Source organism: Dicentrarchus labrax, unplaced genomic scaffold (genome assembly GCF_905237075.1).
Source record: "Dicentrarchus labrax unplaced genomic scaffold, dlabrax2021, whole genome shotgun sequence".
NCBI classification, from domain to species: domain Eukaryota; kingdom Metazoa; phylum Chordata; class Actinopteri; family Moronidae; genus Dicentrarchus; species Dicentrarchus labrax.
The window spans coordinates 11,492,916-11,514,145 of record NW_026136720.1 but is presented as its reverse complement, the minus strand read 5'-3'; the positions used below and the strand labels follow the sequence as shown (position 1 = coordinate 11,514,145).

Here is a 21,230-nt window from a genome sequence, read left to right as displayed (position 1 = left end):
GTCTCTTCTCTCCCAACTCTACAGAGACTGACAGACAGACAGGCAGCCTGCTATAGGAGCTATTATAACACACACAATCTCATTAGTGCAAGGGAGAAGAATATGGCTGACGGATTAACTGCAGCTCTCATTCCTCAAAGCAACTTTGTAGTGTCGTATCAATTACGCATGGGTAATAGGTGTCAATGGCAGGCTGGCTCTTACAATACATAGCAATTAAGCGGATTTGTCTTGGTACTTTTTATGTTCTGTGGTTTGGCTGCTTTGACGGAGGAGAAGGACAACATCCCTGCGTTGTTCATGAGAGGACTGTTAACTAGGCACAGCACTCGGATTCCTGTCTATTTCTTGCTATCTCCCCCCTTTCCTCCTCAACTTCCTCTCCAACATTTATTTCTTTTCACTCTTCATCCACCTTGAACACCTTATCTAGGACTCTTCACTCTGTTCGTCATGCCCCGGCTCTCTTACCTGTGAAGCTGACATTAAGGATGTAATCCCTGTAGAGTCTGCGCCCATCCAGTGCCTTCATGCTGTCGCACAGCTTGGTGGTGTTAAAGCACAGACTCCGTTGCATATTATGGAGGGCAATGGCGATGGCGTACACCGCGTTAACCACAAACATGATCTTGGACTCTGGTTCAAAGTTACTCTTGTCCATTGACAAGTCCTTGTCACATGGTGGGAGAGGCATCTCTCCCAATCCAACACCTTTTCCTCCCACTCCCCCTGCTCCTCCCCCACCCAATGAGCACTGGAACCGTTGCTCCCAGAATTCCCTGAACCAGGGATTACGATGGTTTTTCCCCGGGTTCAGGCTGAGGAAGTAGCGGTTGAATTCTGGCACGGGATTGGCTGACAGCTCAAGTGTGATAGCTCCTTCAGCTGTGACCTCATTTCCCTTGACAATGCTTTCCTGCGCACCCCAGCCATCACTGGCCACCCAGATGAAGGAGGTGTTAAGCCTGGCAGCAGCTGCCAGCAGCTCTCTGGCATCGTCGCTGCGCAAGAAGAGGACGGCCACACGGGCATTTGGTTTCTGGAGGAGCTGACGGATCACAGCTTCATAGGACTTCTTCGCGTTAGAACGCCCCACCTGGACAGAAAAAGGACCATATGTAATGACAGATGTATTGTAAATGCTTCTTTTGCTCCCAAACAGGTTTGCGGGTCCCTATATCTCCCTATATCTATCATTCATAGGAAGAAACAAGCAAAAAATGCCTTCTGTACTTCGGTCTCGCACCATCAAGCACCTCCGTAGCAAATGAGATGAAAAATGTGACTGTGAAAGTATCCAGAATAAGTTCTTGGAGATAAGCTTTCATTTTCTGGTTCACAACTGATAACACCAGTGTAATATAAACCCCATTTGTGTGTAAGACAAGATAAGACATGGAGGCAAACTTTTATAAGCTCACAAATTTAGTGCCCTGCTCATTGTTACTGGTGCAGCTTCAGGCCATACATCAGTGTGACACTGCTGATTAAAGTTTGGGGTTTTTGGTATCTGGCATTGAGCACTGGTTGCTTATATTCATGCAGAAATGAACTCATATTCTATTGTATTCTATTCCATGCCTTACCTTCTCTGAAGTGGCGATACAAATGTTCCTCATGCGTGCCTCTTGTTCGAAGGCCTCTATACCAGTTTCACCATAATCACCCTCTGATGCCACAGTGGACACGTACGTCCAGTTGAAGAACCGGAGGATCTCGGCCATTGCTTTGGCCTGGTAGAAGTCAGGGGGCACCGTGCGGGCAAAGTAATCGTACCGGGTCTTATCACTGAGCTTAGCACTGGTGGACGCATAGCTTATCTGAGGAATCTGGAAGAGCCTGAGAAGATTGGCAACCTGGTGGGAGAGAGACAGTAAAATAAATCAATCAGTTTCAGCAAAATTAAACTATGACTACTTTTTAATAAACATTGATTGATTCCTAACTCTTTTTTAGCCTGGATTATCCAGCACATGAGGATATGTAATAATAAGGTAGTATTATACTAATTATTTGGTTCCAGAATAAACTATTATAAAGGAGAGAGATTTTAGAGAGACTAACACAATCTCTGCGTAAACACCTAAAAACTAATTCCCATAAATCTATTCCAGATTAGTCTGTTTGATTTAATTGATTTTGATCAAAGTTTTATTGACTTGTATGAACACTATAATTTGATATCCGATGTTAATCAAATTTGATGTCTTATTGCATTGTGTCCCATTAACCTCTCATTCATATGTGACATGGAAATTATTTCCTTTAAGCAAGAACTACCAGTTGCAGCAGTAGAGGTACACAGTTTGAAAGCACATGGTATCAGTCAAGCATGCGGTGTAAACTTAAGACTGAATGCAGTCAAGCAGCTACTTGTAGTGTTTACAATGCAAATGTTTTGATTGGTGGCAGCAACAGAGCCAATTACTGAACTGTAATTTAATGTGGCACTTGAAAGAAGCATACAAGTACACACAAAGAGCAGGAAACTGGAGGTTACGCAGAGGAAGTGGTGAAGTATCTCAAAAGCAGATAATTTTTGTATTACACTGGATGACAAACCTCTCCATTTGTGTTGAAAAATGGAGTTTGGATTGGAGCCACACTAAAATGACTAGAATTAACCCTTTTTTTCTGGTATCTACATAACAGACACTGCTACAAAGGATGTGCCCACCCCTTGGAATGCTTCCCAGATGATGAGTTCACAATGTTTTAATTGAAGACAAAAATATCTGACCAATACTGGGCACTTCGAACAATATAGTGAATAGAATAAGCACCTAAAAGTAACCATTTGCAACACTCTCTAAAGTGTCTTTGTAAAAGATGATCCTTTCTTCTTGATAGCTGGCAAATTAAGCTCTAGTGAAAGTTCAGTCAGGTACACTATTCTTTTAAATACAGGCCTGTAGTTAATTCCCCTTTCCATCATGCATTTACTCCTCTCACACTTGCTTATGCATAATTTCCTTGCTGTCATTATCTGTTCAATTGTGATATCAGCACAGTAGCAATAGCACAGCGAAGGGCGCTATTTGTTTTATTAAATCCTTTATATGTGCTTGGTTTATCTGTTCTGGCTACTGTAGAAACATGGGGGTTCAACATGGTGCGTCTGTAGATAAAAATAGCTCATTCTAAGCTAATGAAAACACAACGATTCCTTTATTCAGGTGATTACACATACTCATGGAGACATACCTAAGGATATTATATTCCATTTCTGCCAATAGGAGGGTCTAAATGTTATGCACTGGATCTTTAACAAATGTTGTAAGCCAACTCAAATGATTGAACACTAAATAAGAGTTACAGTACTAATAACAGCAGAATACATTTTGAGTTTAAATCTTGGTGATCTGCAAACTCTTTTCAGAAATATAACATTTTTATTATAGATTATTTATATATATTTATCAACCTCAGGAAAGACTGCTGTTATTGGTTTTAAACATTTGTTGCACGCCTGGCCCGGTGTTGGAATCCTTTGGTATGAAATACAGCCACACTTTAGACCGTTTGCTTGGCCTTTTAACCGTGTTTAAGGTTGCTAGCTAACAGTAGGCTGTCTGTTGCTAGAGCCTTTATTGCAGCAGTTATTGTTGAGCTCTGTTATTAACTACAATAAATCAGCTCAAGCACAGCTATTTAAAGACATGCTTAACTGCAGGGGTAGTATTGTTGAGTTTTTTAATTTATTTTCCCTTTGACTGACCGGCCTGTATTGGAGAGCAGATCTCTATGTGTGTCAAGCCCTTCACTTTACCATGTATTAAAAGTTTGATAGAAATTATTGGCACATTGACAAAAACTTGAAAATATGACCCACAAAAATAATTGGAATAATCCTTTAATAAATGTTTTTTTTTCATCCAAGGATTTAATTTAGAACATATTTTGGAAGGGTAGGATAGGAATTGCTTCATGCATAATGTGATTATTTAAAGATAAAAGACAATGCAGCAAGTATAGGGATCTATGCACATGGAGAAACACAAAATAGCACACACACACGCACACACACACACACACACACACACGCACACACACACACACACACACACACACACACACACACACACACACACACGCGCGCACACACACACACACACACACACACACACACACACAGTAGTTCAATAAATCACTGACTCATGCATTAGTGATGGACATCATCTGGGGTCTACTGATGTCCATATAATATTCCCTTTTACTGTTGATTGGGGTTTGGTCATGTTCTCTTCATTACAATTTCAGTAACAGACGCCAACACAAACAGTGGAAATATAATTGCTACACATTCTCATGCACACAAAGGACATGTAAACATACACAATTAAACATGCACACACACAAATAAACGCAAACTACACAGCCATTCTGTTCTCGCCTCAGTTTAATCCTTTTAGAGCGCATCACTCTGGGCTTTTCTATATTTCATTCATAGCTCAGTTGATGAGCTGTTTTGACAACATGTCAGAATCTCATTAGACTAATAATGTAGAAGATTAGAAAACACACTCGTATACATATACTGACGTGCAAAAGGACAGGTTGACATGTACACAAACACAAACACACACACACACACACACACACACACACACACGTGGATGGCTTCTTATAGCACTTCGGGCAGGTTTTATGGTTTTAAGATGGCACTTGACTTAAATGTCAGGGAAGGTCACGCTGCAAAATGTAACCGCATTGCTCCATTACCTGCCACTGAACAATGACTACAGCCAGCTAAGAGGCCTGTCTGTAGGGACATAGAGAGTTTACTCTGTTAGTGAAAGCAGCTCCCTTCCTGTGAGATAGAGGGAAGAGAGATGTACTGTAGGAATGGGTTGAATATGAGAGACGAGTAAAAAAAAAAAAAAAATGAAAGGGAAGGAGGAAAAAATTGGTGCAGTGGAGGGCTGCTGTGTGTTTTCTGCTTGGAATGCAAGTCACACACACGCACACAGTCACACAGAGACACACACGTGTGCGAATGGTGGAGAGGAATGATGCCTGCTATGTAAATGCCTTCAAAACATTGGAGTTTAGTTGTGCATGGTTAAACATAAAATAATTCCCTATAACTTCATTTGGAAGCAACAGACAGACTGGCCAAGTAGAGCGGCATGAAGGAGTAGCTGGATTAGCTTCACTGGCAAGAGATCAGAAAGCAGAGCACAGTTCGGGTCTCATAAACATTGTTGCTCTCTGAAAAAAGGCAGGTAAAAACAACAGCGATGGCAACAAAGGGCAACAAGGATGAGCTGCAAGAAAATAATGGATATTATGTGTGATGAAGGACAAGAGACAAAGCAGATGTGTTAACAATGGCTGCCCCAGGAAGGAGGAGGAGGAGAAGAAGAAGGGGGCTGAGGTCAGCATACACTGAGCTCTCCCCAAATAGCCGCGAGGGGTGCCTCTGAATGCATATAAAGAAGGAGAAAAAAAAAGAAGTAGGCAGTGATGAGAGGTGAGAGAGAAAGATTTAAGGGACAGAAAAAAAGAGAAACGAATAAAATGAGAGAGAGAGAGAGAGAAAAAGAGAGGGCGAGAATGAGAAGACAGAGAGACAGTTGCAAAGATTAGGGATTTAAGGACTGATAGGAGGATGCTTTTGTGCAGTCACAGAGGAGTAAAGGAGAAGGGGGTTTTATGCTAAACTATGCAAATTACCCAGCTCTGTGACAAGAGCTACAAGAGCTGGGGAGACACACCAATGGAACTTGATTCTAAGAAATAAGTACACACACAAACACACACACACACACACACACACACACACACACACACACACAGACGCAGTGACACAGGCATGGACACACTTGCACTGCCATGTCACTGGAAGTCAGCTTTCGTACACTTGGTTACAGTGCTTGTGTGAGGAGTAAGAAATTAGAGAAGAAACCACCGAGGACATTAAAGTTTGATGATGATAGTACAAATGTGCTTGTACAAATATTCCTATACCTGCATGGGTCTTGTTACCTGTATGGAGACGCTGCTGAAGGATCCACCTATGACTCCAGCAATTGCCAGCGGGCTGTCATCCTGCAGAGCGTAAGACCCGTCTGGACAGATGAACTCTGTGTCGTCCACCTTGGTGAGGGAGGCTCTTACAAACTCCAGAGCCTAAGAAACACACCACATAGATATTTTATATCAAGTGCTGGATGCAGCATACTGGGTACCATATGGTCGATATAATCTGTTCATTCTTAATCAGCCTGTGAAACACTTTGAATTACATTCTTCATAAGAAATATGCAACATAATTGATAGTTTTCTTATTATGTAAAATTTCTACCCTTTTGAAGGGACTATAAAAACCCATTGCTTAACACTAAAGGCTCTTAAATGCTTTTCAGTACAGGGCCCAGATTGCAAATTAACTCTTCAGAGACCAAGGCATATTATACCATATTGTAGGTATGAGGACAAACCAAGCCAATTAACCTGCAACCTATTTAAAGAAACCAAACATCAAGAATCCAGGGTTTATACTATCAGTCAAAGGGCTCATTGTAAAAGAACCCAAGATGCATCATCCCAAAAATAGCTCAGCAATAAGATACAATACATTTTTTTTTTAATATAACAATCCCAGAGGCAAAGTGCTTTATTTTTTTTAATATATCGGCTCATTTCCCTCATTGCAAATTGCTTCAATCTCTATTTCTCATCAAGGATTTGCTGTTATCATCTTAGGCAACCATCCTTTACCCGTAGCGGATAAAATAGAATTTCGAGGTACATTTACTTTACCTGAATATTACCTTTTAATGAGTCCTTATAGTTTATACTTGATTTAAAATGGAAACATTGCACTTTTGACTTCCGATACCACAACTTACTTTGCAGAGCAAAAAATGTTTCAAGTCACCTGGCATCACAAAAGAACAAACAGCTAATTAAACTGTATCTGAGCTGTACCTAAAAAGTTGTATCAGCATTCACAGGTAAATGCAACTGAACAAGCTTTACAACACAAAAAAAGAGAATGAATGCCCTAACTGAGCTATTATTTCAACGAGTCTTACTTTTGTTGAGGATTTGATTACATTGACAAACATACAGACTTTATGTGACCATGCTCACTCACCTGCTCCAGTGCATAGGTATCTCTGGAGCAGGTGTCCAGTATGTGGACCCCAAGGGAGACCCCAGGCAGCAAAGTGTTGTCCATATTGATTTTGTCTATAGCAAACAACATGGCCTCAAGCCTCTGGATCCCTCTGTCCTCGTTCACACGCCCACACTCCTCCATCCCAGCACCTTTCTCGTGCACCGGGAACAGACCGCCGAGCACCAGATCTCCCTCTATGCGGATCTCCCGGCGGGACGGTGGTGGGTCTCCGACAGAGAGCAAGACGCCCCGACACATCATGACCAAGATTAGGGCAGGAATACGGGCTACCATGTTGGGCTCAGGGAGGGCTAGGTTTGTCAAAATGTGAGGAGACGCTTGACAGAGAGTGGGGCAGAGGGAGGTGGGGGGCTGAGGGTGAAGGTTAGGGGTGAGGGGTTAAGGGTGAGGTGTACAGTACGCGATGGGGTTGAGTCAAGCAGTGGCCGTGGATACTTGGGTCCGTTTGTGGCCCATGAAAAGGTCAGGGAGAGCTGAATTGGACCACACATGGAGGGGCACACCATCTGGACATCAGTCCTGCTTGGAGAGGAGAAGAGAGCACAAGAGAGATAACTCAATCAATCCACGAGACACAGGACAAATCACAGAGCTGTCAGAATAAAGCTGCCGGATGAAATACTTTTTAAGTGTTACTATAAAGTATATAGACAGCAAAGTAGACCTGCAGTGGAGTTTGGGGACACTGTTAACAAGGGCTCAAAGTCGTTTCCGCTTCACAGCCAAAGCCAGGCCATGACTAAAAAGGATGTGGAATTGTTTGGAGATTGTACCCCACTGTTCTACAACCCCCCCCCCACTCCCCCCTCCTCTTTACATCACCCAATAAACTTTATTCTTGTATGTGTGTGTGCGTGTGTTTGCCCCTAGTTGTATCAGGATAAGCCAGCTTAGATGGCTGGTTGATACATGAGCCCAGCCTTCTCATGCCACAGATCAGAAAAGCTTCTCTAATCTGATCTCTGTTCCAACAATTCTCCACTCGTCCATGATTTTATACCCCAAAGTATGTGTGTGCGGAGTGTGTGTGTGTATTATCAGATTTATTGCTCCCCCTCTCCCCTGCATAATTACAGTGCGAGGGCTGAATGCATTTTGCCATGAAAGAAGCTAACTGACAACAATGAGGCCAACAACAGCTGATGCTACTTATCATAGCTTACAACTCAATTAAAGCTATCACTGTCTGTTTTGACTGTCTTTTTCATCAACATTCTCACGTTCACTTTTCTCAGAGATAGCCTGAACAATTTTTAATAGGCGATATTAAGGAGGATTCCACAGATTCAGTCATGGACAGAAGTACTCAGTCAATTGTATAATGTCTCCTGAGGCTCTGGGGGGAGCTTTGTCCCCTAAAGATATCATCAGTATTATTTTAGCTTGGGATTGGAAATTGGGATTTTAGCATGCTTTACAAACTGGGGTTGTAGAATCTGAAAGACGTGGGAATTTACCAGGTAAGGAAGGAATAATAAAAGATGGAATAACATGAATTCTATCTGGATGTCTGATAAATGACATTTGACCACTGCTTTGCTATCTCAATTCTGTCACTATTGTGATCAATCATAAAATGTGTCCCAGAAGAAGGGAAGCGATGCTGCTATATGGGCTCATCTTATTTTTCACTGGCAGAGAAAGGGGTCATTGGTATTTGTTGGGATAGCGGCAAGAGTTGGAATTAGGTGACCTTTCAAGTTGTAGGGTAAGTTTTCAGTCAAGTTAACGCTAAGGTTGGCAATGTCGGTATGTCATCACAAGGTTGGTGGCTCGATCCCTTGCTCCTCCCTATGAATGTCAAAGTGTCCTTGAGCAAGATACTGAATTGCTCCCTGTGCTGTGCATGAATGAGTTAGTTTCTGTTTGTGACGGCCTTTGCCTTCATTGTACGAATGTGTGTGAATGGGTGAATGTGGCATGTAGTGGTCGGAAGAATGGACAGGGCTATACAAGTATAGTCCATCCATTTACCATTAGTGCTAATTAGCAAACATTTGCATGCTAAAACGCTTAACCAAGATAGTAAACATTAAACTTGCTAAACATTTTAGCATTGTCTTTGCAAGCATGTTAGCATGCATTTAGCTTAAAGCATCACTGAGCCTCCCAGAACCTCAAGCACGTCTGCAGAGTCTGTGTGCATCATACACCTTGCATTAACATGCATTTTTTCTTATTCAGATAGACATCCAGATATATTGCATGTTAATACCAGGTGAAAATGGGGTATTAAAGTCAGCATATCCCAGCCCCTGCTGCATTGATTTTGACCTTTCTTTTCTTGCAAGTTCCACAACTTTATGCAACCGCAGTACTAAATGTCCAACGATCCCAAGATTCAGCTGTAAAATATGATAAATAGCCTGTTCTTACTCTCTTGCTTGTTTATAACTTTGAAGCGTTTTAGCTAATGCAAAGTCAGTAAAAACCCTGAGTAGGAAATAGCTTTCTTCTCTTGAATTCTGCCTCTCATGTCTCCTTTGCAGTCTTTCTAGTTCTCAGGAGAGATGAGACAGAAGCTGGATGTTTTGACTATGAAAATCAATCTAGACCAAGGAGCAAGCTTGTAGTGAAATTTCTGTTGATTGCTGGCATCTCCGGCCTAAACCCTGGTTTGTGGGTGTTTGTGTGTGTGTATGTGTGTGTGTGAAAGAGAGAGAGAGAGAGAGAGAGAGTATGCCTCCCCTCTTTGGTGGGCAGGTAGGAGGATGAAAGCTTCTCTTAGATGCAGGCAGCTCAGATTTTTCTGCAGGCGGCTGCCATACCTTTACCACTCTGCTCTGTAATATGACACACACGTACAGACAAACACACAAACCCAGACAAACACCCACCCACACACGCACACTCAGACATCCACACACATACACACACACACACACACACATGCACACACCTCTGCTTCTCTGAGGGGTTGACCTAAAAGCAGACTATTTCTATTTCTTAGCTTCCTCCTCTCTCAACCAACATAGATCTGAATTAGTGTGTTCAGGAAAGGAGACACACAGGAAATATGATTAGTGTATGATAAATCATTATTACATGATTGGAGTCCATTTGTATGATGTACTTTGATATCTTTTGAAGTCCCCAACGAGTTTGCTTTAAGAAGTTGTTTCCTGTCAAAATCCCTCAGAAGACTACCTGAAATGTATTTGATGGATATACAGTGTAACTTTTTGGGGAGGATATTGTTGGTATCGATGAAAGATTTATATCCATTCTCCAAGCAGCTAGATGTGTGTATCTGTGTGTGTGTGTGTGTGTGTGTGTCCATAGTATGTGTGTTTATGCTTGTGCACTGGGGGAAAAAAGTAGAACCTCGTTGAATGATTTCCAGTATTCCACTGAAATAGCGGGAGTTCCTGGAAAAAAAACTTTTTTAAACAAACATCATTATTAGGGGCCACTTTGAAACTAACACAAAGGGGAACTTTGTAATGAGCTCAGTTTTGAGGACAGCACTGCAAAAACGCTGCAGATGTGGCTGTGTGTTTGTTTTAAGTGTGTGTGTACTTGTGTGCATCATATGTATGTGTGTGTTGTGGCATATAAAATTGTTTATGGAGCTGAGTCTCTAACAACAGTTTCACTCAACGCCTTACTTTGACAGTATGCTTTAATGTAATTGGCAGCTCTTGAAGTCAATTTCCCAGAAATGTGCCAAATAATATCTATCAGCAATATTTTTACACAGCTCTTGTGGTGTCCACTGAAATTGAATGTTTGCTTCATTATAACCTCTTGGAAAGTGCCCAAACCCAGCTTCCTGTCTCAAGAGCAACTGTGCAGGCAAAGCATACACTGTGAAACAGAAAATGTTTCACATTTTGTACTTCCTTTATTACTAAAAATATTGCCAAGCAGACTAAAGCTCAGGACAGTGCTCTTGACCTATGATACATGTATGTTTGCATGTTTTAGCCCCTTTATTAGTAGGCAAGTAAACTACTGTCAGTTTTCCAAAGTATGTCATATTACGTCAGATTGATAAATACATTTTTCTTTTTTTTTTAGGCAGCCACTGGTTAAAGCTCATCTCAGTTCATACAGTATGAAAATCAGCATGCTAAGATTTGAAACACAACACACCAAGTAAAATCATTGCTTGGAAACTCAGTCTTAAGCATTACAGTAAGGGAGAAGCTCTCAAGCACCATCACGCCAAAATTCAAGGCAAATGCTCTAAGTCATAACATTTATATAAAAAAATGGAGCTATCGCTTTCTAATCGGAGGAGGACAGCCCACCTCCCCCAGCCACCGCTTTGAGTGGGAGTCTGTGAAACTGCTGTGCTCATTTTCAAATGTATACTAATCCAGATGCATCATTCACAGGAGTTAATAGCTAGTTTTTGCTAATCCTCTACTGAGTATTTCTCAATTCTGGCACAGTGGTTTGGACTGTAGAAACACCACCGGACTACAATGTTTACCTTGATCCCACGCAGTCCCTCCACAGACATACACACATATGGCAGAGTGAGCCTCTCTGAGCCGATAGCTTAGCTACAGCACAGGTACCACACAGAAACTTTTACAAATGACCGTCAAAGTGCTTCAAGTGAATGTAAAAACTCCAGTGAACTCGCTGTGTTTCCGGCACGGACACAGAGAGTCTGACAGCAGCTGCTCATTAGCTCTGACTACCAGCCGCTACACTGCTGTGGTCAGTCTGTCAGTCACTCCGGTCAAGGCCATTCTCCCTAAAGTCACTATTGCTTGCGGCTCTCTGGTGCATTTTTTAAATTTGCTGATAGGGAGGGAGCTAGCAGAACTGAATGGTGTAGTTACACTTTAAACAAACAGGGACACTGTAAATGGATAATGTGACACTGGAATCATTCTGTCTCTGAAATGTAAAAGTTTGGGTTTGGCGCATGACAATTTAAAGGAATTATTCAACATGTTGGGAAATAGGATTACTTGCTTTCTTGCTTAGGGTTAGATGAGTAGATTGATACCACTGCCAATAATAAGGCTACTACCAGCACCTGGTTAGCTTAGCTTAGCATAAAGACTAGAAACAGCCTACCTCTGTGCACAGGTAACAACAGCCACCTCTAAAACTCACAGTAACATGTTTTATTTTGTTTTGTTTAATCCATACAAAAACTGTGTTAAAGTGATAATTTGTTATACTCTGTACTATTTCATGGCCAGGTGCAATGACTTCTTCGAGTCTTGTCATCACTGTGAGGTTGCCAAGCAACCAGCGGAGATAACAGGAAGTCACTGTTGTTACATTACAGTAAACGGATAGATAGAGAGAGTGGTATTGATTGTCTCGAAGTCTAGACAAAAGAAAATAAGCATATTTCCAAAAAAGGTGAACCATGAGTACTTTCATATTCTGCCAGTAAATGATGAGTAAGTAGTAAGTAATGAAGATATATATATTACACATATGTAGTTACTTGGTACACATACAACACATACTTAGCTTCTATAGTCTTACCTGAATAAAGAAGGACAAGAGTAGTTGGCAACTGGCACATGGCAACATCACCACAGATACCTAGTAAAGAGAGACGGTGGACACAAGGTGGATAAACAAGAGTCAGAAAACCACATGACTGTCAACAGAAGAACAGGAGAGAGGATCAGATAAAGGAGGAGGCTGACTACTGACCCTTCTCCCTGGGTGCTATGATGCCGAGTAACATCTAACAGACAACCCCATTTCACCTCTGACCCTGTTCAAATCTGAAGCCAGTGAGTAGGCTGCATATACGCACCAGCACACACTCCTCTTTTGTTTCTTGTTTCATCCCGTTTCCTCCATGGCTTCACCCCTGCATCCCCTCCCTCTACCACACTCTCCTCACTGCTGCTCCACTCTCCCCATTTATTTCCACCTCCCTTACACCCTCCACAGCCCTCACTCTCCCCCTAACAGGCAGTGCTGCTGTGGATGACACGTATCCAGCTGAGAGCAGCCATGCAGGGTCGATGGACCGCAGTACACTGAGAGGAGAGATAGCCCCTCAAACCAGCTTCTCTGTATGTGTGTTTTCTGTGGCTTTTTTTTCAGTTTTTCTTTTTTTTTTATTAAACTGAACTGTGTGTGTGTTCAAGTATGTGTGTGTGTGGTGTGTGTGTGTGTGTGTGTGTGTGTGCTTGTTTATCTGTCTTTAGTATACCTTACAGCTGCACTAATGACGCAAATCTAACAGTATGGGGAGACACTGTATGTGCAAGGGGAAAGAGAGATGGAAGGTGGGGTATCAGAAGCTTTATTTTTACAGAACAACAGACCCCTTATTACACCTGAACACTATCAGAGTTTTATCAGTTAATTCATCCAATCTTTCTCCTCCTATCTCTCCCTCTCTTTCTTGCCAAATTAACTAATAAATAAGCTATTACTAATATGCTACTCATCGTTCACCATTGATGCTACTCATTAATGTTGAGGGAATGTGAACTGAAGGCACATGAATTCTAGGGAGACAGCATGTGTGTAATGTGTGAAAAGTGTACTACTTTTATTTTGACCCTCGCATAACAATTACGTTTGTGTGTGTGTAGACATGGTGTCCCAGACTTCTGACAGTCTAACGTGTGCAATGGGCTGTGACCATTAATTATTTACGAAGTGCGTTTTAGGCAGGAAAGACTGATGATCCATAAATAGGACAGAAAGATATCACAAAACACAACAACCAAAAAAGCCAGAGAGACATGATGCACATCCCTCAATCCTCTTAAACCCAAGCGCACCTATCCACATGGTATAAAACACACACTTGTGTAGGTTCTGTCCATTCACTGAAAACACATCTGGATAAAATATATGTATATCTGTGTAGGGTGACAACGGCTAACTTGTGTTAAACCAGCTTTAACACCAATTACAATAATAATAATCAGGTACTCATGTCTCAGATGACTATTGATGTTCCATTCACACAGTCAGATAGAAACCAGCCTTTCCTGTATTGATTAGCAAGTCCATTTCATGACCTGCACAAGGTTCAAAGGTTAAAGGCCGTATCTATGTTAGAAACATAGAAATTGATTTCCTGGACCTTACAGATAGCCGAAATTGAAAAGATTTAATCACAGTCATTGATCTTTGCTTAACAAAAGAACTGCAGTTCCACATTTTATAGCACGCAGTTCACATGCTGTAATAGATAACAAAGTACATTAATGATGAAAATTGGATTAAGCCATACAAAAAGTGATGCGCTTCAGGGGCACACAGACTAAACTGTGCTCTCATGTGCAGTGGGTACTCCAAACGGATTCTACTAAAAGAGCTTTTAACCTTTGAGCATCACACAGTGCATGGTGGGAGTGCTCGGCATTGTGAACTATTTTACACAGTTCATTTTATTGCAGTGACAACTGCAAAATGGTTTGGAACATGAGGACTCATTAATTATCATCTCATTTAAGTTATATGTCATCATTTGAGTTATATATGAAGCAAAAATACCAAACAACTGCGGTTCCATCATCTCAAATATGAGGATTGTCTGCTTTTCTCTGTTTTTATCACTGTAAATGAAATGTTTGGATTTTGTACTGTTGGTTCTACAAAACAAATGATAGTCAATTTATAATGTTTATTTTTTTGTCATTTTATAGACCAAAGTTGAAAAAATAATTGATAAATATAGATAGCATTATAAAATTAATTGTTTATTGCAGCCGTAGATATATCTGTTATATCATCCCTTTGAGTTTCAGTCAGTGGCCTCTGTCTTCATAGTCTTCACAGTGTGTTTTGGTGGTCCACAGCTCATCTGACATGGCGTGATTAAAATGGCTGTTCAGCCTAAAAACAGACCAGGGTTGTGAAATGTGTGAAAGCATTTATCAGATCCGCATTTCATGACTGTAGAGGGTGGCGGGCCTGTCAGAAGGAGAATTACCCCTCTGTGGATGGCATCTATCAGCTTAACTGTCATGTAATGACCCTGGGAGTCATCATGGAGCATCAGTCAACCTCTTCATGGCATGGGTTCTGCTGCATCCTACTTAATTCATGTTCACACCCTGCCAGTCTGTCGTCACTGTGGTCGATACATGAGGTGTACAGTGCGTTACAATGGACAGGTAAAGAGTAATGGAGAGTATTGACCACAGTAGACCACAGACGGTTAGAAGGATAAATATAATTGGTTTGGACAGAGACATAAGACTCTTAGGTAGAAATAATGGTTGGTTGGTTTTGGTTCGATTCAGGTGAGGTGGTGATGTGTAAAAACCAATTACTGCAGTAATTCCTCACCAATTATGAGAGTTTAAGAGATGTACTAGCTGTTTGATTTACTCTCCCACATTAACCCTGGGTTTGTCGTCATCATAATTGGGAGTCAAATTGTTCCTACTGCAGCACAACATTGAAACATGGACCCTAGTATTTCATCTGTCAAAGTGACAAAATTATTAAAAAATAATAAAATTATTTAGCCGTATTTTTAAGGACAGAATGTTGTATGAACTTGTGCCAGAATTTATGTATGTGTTAAGAAAACAGGTCATTTTAATTGTTCATAATATTAACCTTGATATTTCTCCAAAATAGACAGACATCAGTGGTCTTCTTCCGTTTATTCCGTATATATGCGTTGTTATTAGAGCTAAATTATGAAATGCATACAAAATGTTTAGCAAACTCCTTCAGCTTTATTTCTGCGTTTATGCTTTGCAGAAACCTAAACTTTTAAAGACAGAGATTGATTACCGCGTACATTAAATTAAGGACGTGCAATAATAGTAAGTTATTGCATGCATTTAAATTGATCATGTGATATTTCCCATGCTAAATCCCAAGATAGTCTAAATGTGAGAGATAATATAGCCACAGTTTACATTTAATAATGACAAGCCCAACAAAAAAATAAATCATTTAGTTTACACTATAGTTTATTGATTATCTCACAGTGACAGTTACAGCTGACATGTAGTTCCCAGGTGTGTGGCAGATGCCCGCACAGCAGTGAGCAAGGAAACAATGTGGTTGGATTGAGAGGGTTCGACCTGTGCATTAGGAATGAATTTCCAGAGTAGTTACCTGATGCAATAGGGGAGAAAGACAGGGTTAGCGTGCCTGTCATATAATCATAACCTGAGAGAGAAGTTATGTAAATTGTTGAAAGACACGGTGTAACAGAACATTTTACATTGTCATATTACTTGGGAACTGCATGGGAACCAAATCATGTTTTCTTGAAAATATCTATTTTGTTTATGTGTAACACATGTTTTAGTTTTTTTCCCCGTGATTAAGAACATATGTGGTATGCAGCAATCATTTGTTAGTTCTGAATGTGAACCGGAAAGCTTTATTTGTATTGGATGTTGTTGTGAGTCATCTAATCCCTTGTGTGGTGGACCACGTCAGTGGTTGTGACACAAAAAACAAACAAATGAATTCATTATTTCATGCAAAGATTATTTAGTATTTAAATTGATTGGATAAAATAATTCAGCATGTGACACTGCTGACCTTTGACATTGCTGGGATATGGATATAGACCTCCACACTATTGGTATTTGCACTTTTCACTGTTTTAGTCATGTGCCTGAAGCAATGGATAAAAAAAAAAAAACATACCAAATCGGGGCTGTAATTGAACCCTCCAGTTATTTGGCGTAATATCACGCACACACTCATACAAGTGAAAAAAGGTCCATCACCAAATAACTCTAGGACTTGCTTATAGATTTGTATTCTTATTTTGTATTTCAAGATAGCTCATCCCAAACTTTGACCTAGTTTTGCATTTTGCATCATGCTGTGCAGACAATTGAATTATTATATATCTCTCACCTGTTGAATGGCAGACTTTATAATTTTAACAGACATTAAAAGTTTCAGCGCTGAGTTACCTTCACTTTGTACTCTCCACCTTTCACTATCCACACACACACACACACACACACACACACTGCTTCCCTCCTCAAGATCATCATTTATTAAAGAATCTGATCTCTCCCTGACACACACCATCACAGCTGTACATCCCACTGCCCTTTCGCTGCCTTATCCTCTGAGTGCGTGTGTGGTGTGTGTGTGTATGAATGTCTGTGCATGTAGGGAAGGATGGATGTCAGTGAACAGACATCGCTAACCCTGTATGTGTACGAGTGTGTGCTGGTAACTCTGTGTGTGTGTGTGTGTGTGTGTGCAAGACTCAGTTTGTGTTGTGAGTGTTGTTGCTGATGAGAGGTGAGCTGTGGGAGGTAGCAGTGATTTCATGACACTTCTCTGTTTCCTCACCAGAGCAGAACAGTGTAGAAACATGTGGAGCGGAGAAACAGTAGTAATAAAAAAAAAAAAAACTTGAAAAGCCAAGAACTTCAGGAGGTCTTTAAGAACAGAATGAAGGACCTAGTTCATGGTATTCATTAACTTGTAGTGAATCCAAATCAAAAACTTTAGTTACATTTTGGAGTTATGAATAACAACAGCATTGCAGCAGCATCCTCAGAGTCTGCACATGCATGGAGATCTTTTGCAGGATAGACCAATTTAAGATAGACTTTATTGTCCCCAAGGGAAAATCCTTCCCACGTCATTGTGCATATTAGACAACAAACATCATACAGTAACAACATACAATGACAGACAACAGTACAAAGTCAGGCCAAGTCAGCGGCTATGATTAGGTTTTTCATAAAAAGCGAGCCCTTCTGCACCTCAGTGCTCTGTACCGGAAGGCAGTAGGGTAAGGTGGTGGTTGAGATGGTGTGTGATGTCCTGTGCTATAGAAGTTACAATGCATGCAATGGCCTTATTATTTCACTCTGCAAGGTTGGGTGTGGGGAGACCAATTATCCTGGGAGCTGTGTTGGTTATGTGTGTGAATTTGGACTTATAAGTCACAGATATCTAATGGATAAAACCTTTCCTGATGTTGTTGACTTAACTAAGGGGATGGGAGTGATAGTGAGGTGTGATTATGATCTGGTGGTGTCTGAAGCTATATGAAAGTTACATGAAAATAAGGTTGTATGGAATGGTTCCTGCACTCAACAAAAATGTGGAGTCAGAATTTTTATTTTTTGATCTACGTTTTTCTGGTTTTGAGCGAGTAACTGAATTATAACATATTTTGTGGATATATTTGTTTATGCATGGCTCAACAGTTGCATGAAACCAGACACTGATATTGTGATTTTGAGTCACCTACCTGTTTTATTAGTGTATTAGACTCCCTTTGACTCTACTGAGATTAGACCCCATGTTTCCATCCCCTGGTCTTCTGGAGTTGATAAACACATGAAACCAGAAAGAGAAAGAATAGACTGAAAGAGGACAAATCATCATTCATTTTTAAAGCGTACTATAAGCTTAGTGTTATGTTTGTTTATTTTATTATTCGTATTTTAATGGCTTACAAAGAGTTAAATCAGTCATGCTACTTCAAAATGTATTCAGCACCATGGACAGCAACATTAAGAAGCTTACATGCTGTTCTCAGACACACCTGTAGAGCTTTAACAGTATAGATACCAAAGAAATTGATTATTATGTGAAATAAGTGTCCAAAAAAAAAAAAAAATCTCTTCACAGTTGTAGCAACAAATGTTTAACTAAACATAAATAATTTAACATATTAACAAAATGTTCTTGCAAAACATTTACAAAGCTGAACAGATTTTTAATGAATTACTTCACAAATAATTATTTAACAAGTAATTATAATAAATTAGAAAATAGAATAGAAAAATTATTTTCAATTGCTCATGAACTCATTGTTTACTGAAGGCTTATAAATATTTATGTATTCACCAGCATATTTAGACGTCATGCTTTTCTGATCGGCCTTTATAGAGGCTGATCAATTGGAGCACCCTTAGTTTGAGTAAGTGAGTTGCTAGGGTTACTAGCCCAACTTGGCATTTTGCCTGCACCAGGCAACTGGACAATCCGTATTGTTGTGCCCTGCATTATCAGGCATTCAACTGAAAGGGGAAATACATGTAGAAAAAATTTCTACTTTCAACAATGCCAATTTCTCAGATAAATGAGAGCAGGAATTTTGTCTGTTAAAAGCACACAAAAATGTTTTACACATGTAACTAGTATACATTTCTTCCAGTGCACTGCAAACATAACGCCAGGCAGGGGCCTAATCTGTCTCCACTTGGTTTCTGTTTCTCCAGATCCTCGGTCAACTGCACTGTTCTGGTCAGTGTGTTGACCTCTTAAAATCTGTGCCTGCTAAAGCACCTTTTCTTTTCATAGTTTTCAACTCCTAGAGCAGAGGACGAGACTGTTGCTACATATCGCGTGCTCTCTCTGTATAGTTCAATTGGTTAACGTGGGCACTGAAAAGAAGCGGCCTCCTGTGTGTCCTTGCCGACTGGCTACAAAAATGAAAATTAAAGGTTTGGATATTGTACCTTTACTCAGTAGTGTGTTAAGATTTTAAAATAGTAAAGCAGTAGAGAAAATTACAGGCTTGAAAAAATAAAAAAAAATACTTAAAAGTACAAGTAACCCAAAAAAGACTTAATTATACTTGAGTAGTTGTAATTAATTACTTCCACCCCTGCAAGTTTCAGTATACATTTCAGGACTTTTCAATATGCTATGGTATAGTACTACATAAAACATACTGAGTGAAAATAATTATTAATTTATAAATAAATTACATTTAAACAAGTAACAATATTAACACACTCCTTAAACTAGAGCCCGACCAATATATCGGTCAGTCAATATTATCAGCCAATACTGATGTATTACACACATATATAAGTAAACAGTTTCCCGTATGTAAAGTGCGTTGAGATTTACAATACTGTGGCAAGCAGCACAGAGTAAGACAGAATGAGCAGCTCTTAGTAATTTCAAATAGGACTGGCTGACAATGTATTTGTGAAATTATTTAACATGTTAAAGAATATTTTCCTTAATTTTTCCTTCCTCATATTCTTATTTTTTTAAGATAGCAGCCGAGTGAGAGTATCACTATCGGTGTCAGAAATCACACATCGGATGGGTGCTACTTTGAACCGTTATATATCCTAAAAAACAACAAAACTTAAAAAAGTGTACTTTTCAGAACTATATTTCGATTAATTAAAATACAGTTTCATAAGTAAAAAATAACTTTTAAACATAGACTTATTTTCACAAGTTTACTCTAAAGTAGCATGCTTTCAGTGAGTATACCAAATAATGGCTTAAGTCAGATAAATATGTAAATCTACTGTTAATAAATCTTTTGGCGATACAAAGCATATAAGAGGTACCAAAAAAGGATTTCTATACATTTATAACACACCTCATATGCTTAAAAAATGCTCTTAATATATAACAAAACATAAAAATCTTCCACATAAGTGATTCCGCCAGATAGAAGGCAGATTTGGCATCAACCAGGCCATACTTTGCATTAAGCTGGTCTTTACAGATCTCCATTGATCCATTAAATTGTTTTATCTGAATGAAATTGTACTTCAGTCCTCGCCACTTTCTTGCCAGATTTTTTGCTAAAGTAAAATGCCATCACCCAGAATGCCACATCTGAGAAATGCAAAAAAGATGAAAGATTTTGTGAGGCTTTTCTCACACCACTGATCTACAATTATAAACCCCATTCAGCACCTTTTCAGATATCAATCATCTACTCTAAGCTTCACAGATTTCTGTAAACAGTTGTGTCCTCAATGAAGCATGGTAGCTGGGGTCAGCTGGAATTTCTGTGAGTAAAAATTAAAACTAAAACCAATACAAACTGATCATAGAAGTTCAGAAGTTGTTGTTTGTTCCAGACACAGACACTATTAATGGTCAAACACACTTCCATCTAAGTCTACACAATGTGAGCAGGTGTGTTTACATATGTTTTTCAAATGTAAAAACCACTGCCACTGTTAGAATTACCTACAACTTACATGAATTCTAGCTGACCATAACAAACTTTTTACAGGTACTTTCAGGCTTACGGAGGCAGAAAAATTTATACTCAAAAGATAGATTAATGGCTTTATCTGGAGAGCTGCTTTGCACAGAAACATGTCGCCTTTAAATATAAATTTTTTTATGCCACTATCTCAGAACTGTCTGTATTTCTCCCTTACTTAACTGTATATGCCCAGGATTAAATCTG

The 21,230-nt window shown here is 39.9% G+C and overlaps 1 protein-coding gene across 5 annotated transcripts in view; it reads right to left on the bottom strand.

Moving 5' to 3' along the window:
- Nucleotides 1-21,230, bottom strand: part of grm3 (glutamate receptor, metabotropic 3) — a 38,441-nt gene that overhangs the window by 14,544 nt on the left and 2,667 nt on the right. The window contains exons 2-7 of one of the 5 annotated variants that reach the window (XM_051382515.1): nt 18,300-18,371; nt 12,608-12,667; nt 7,103-7,669; nt 5,989-6,132; nt 1,587-1,856; nt 472-1,096 (exon numbers count right to left, since the gene is read on the bottom strand). In XM_051382515.1, the coding sequence (XP_051238475.1) occupies nt 472-1,096; nt 1,587-1,856; nt 5,989-6,132; nt 7,103-7,420 (1,357 nt within the window). In that variant the 5' untranslated portion in view covers nt 7,421-7,669; nt 12,608-12,667; nt 18,300-18,371. The remainder of the gene's footprint in view (nt 1-471; nt 1,097-1,586; nt 1,857-5,988; nt 6,133-7,102; nt 7,670-12,607; nt 12,668-18,299; nt 18,372-21,230) is intronic. The other 4 variants (XM_051382513.1, XM_051382516.1, XM_051382518.1 and 1 more) reach the window with 4 other exon arrangements.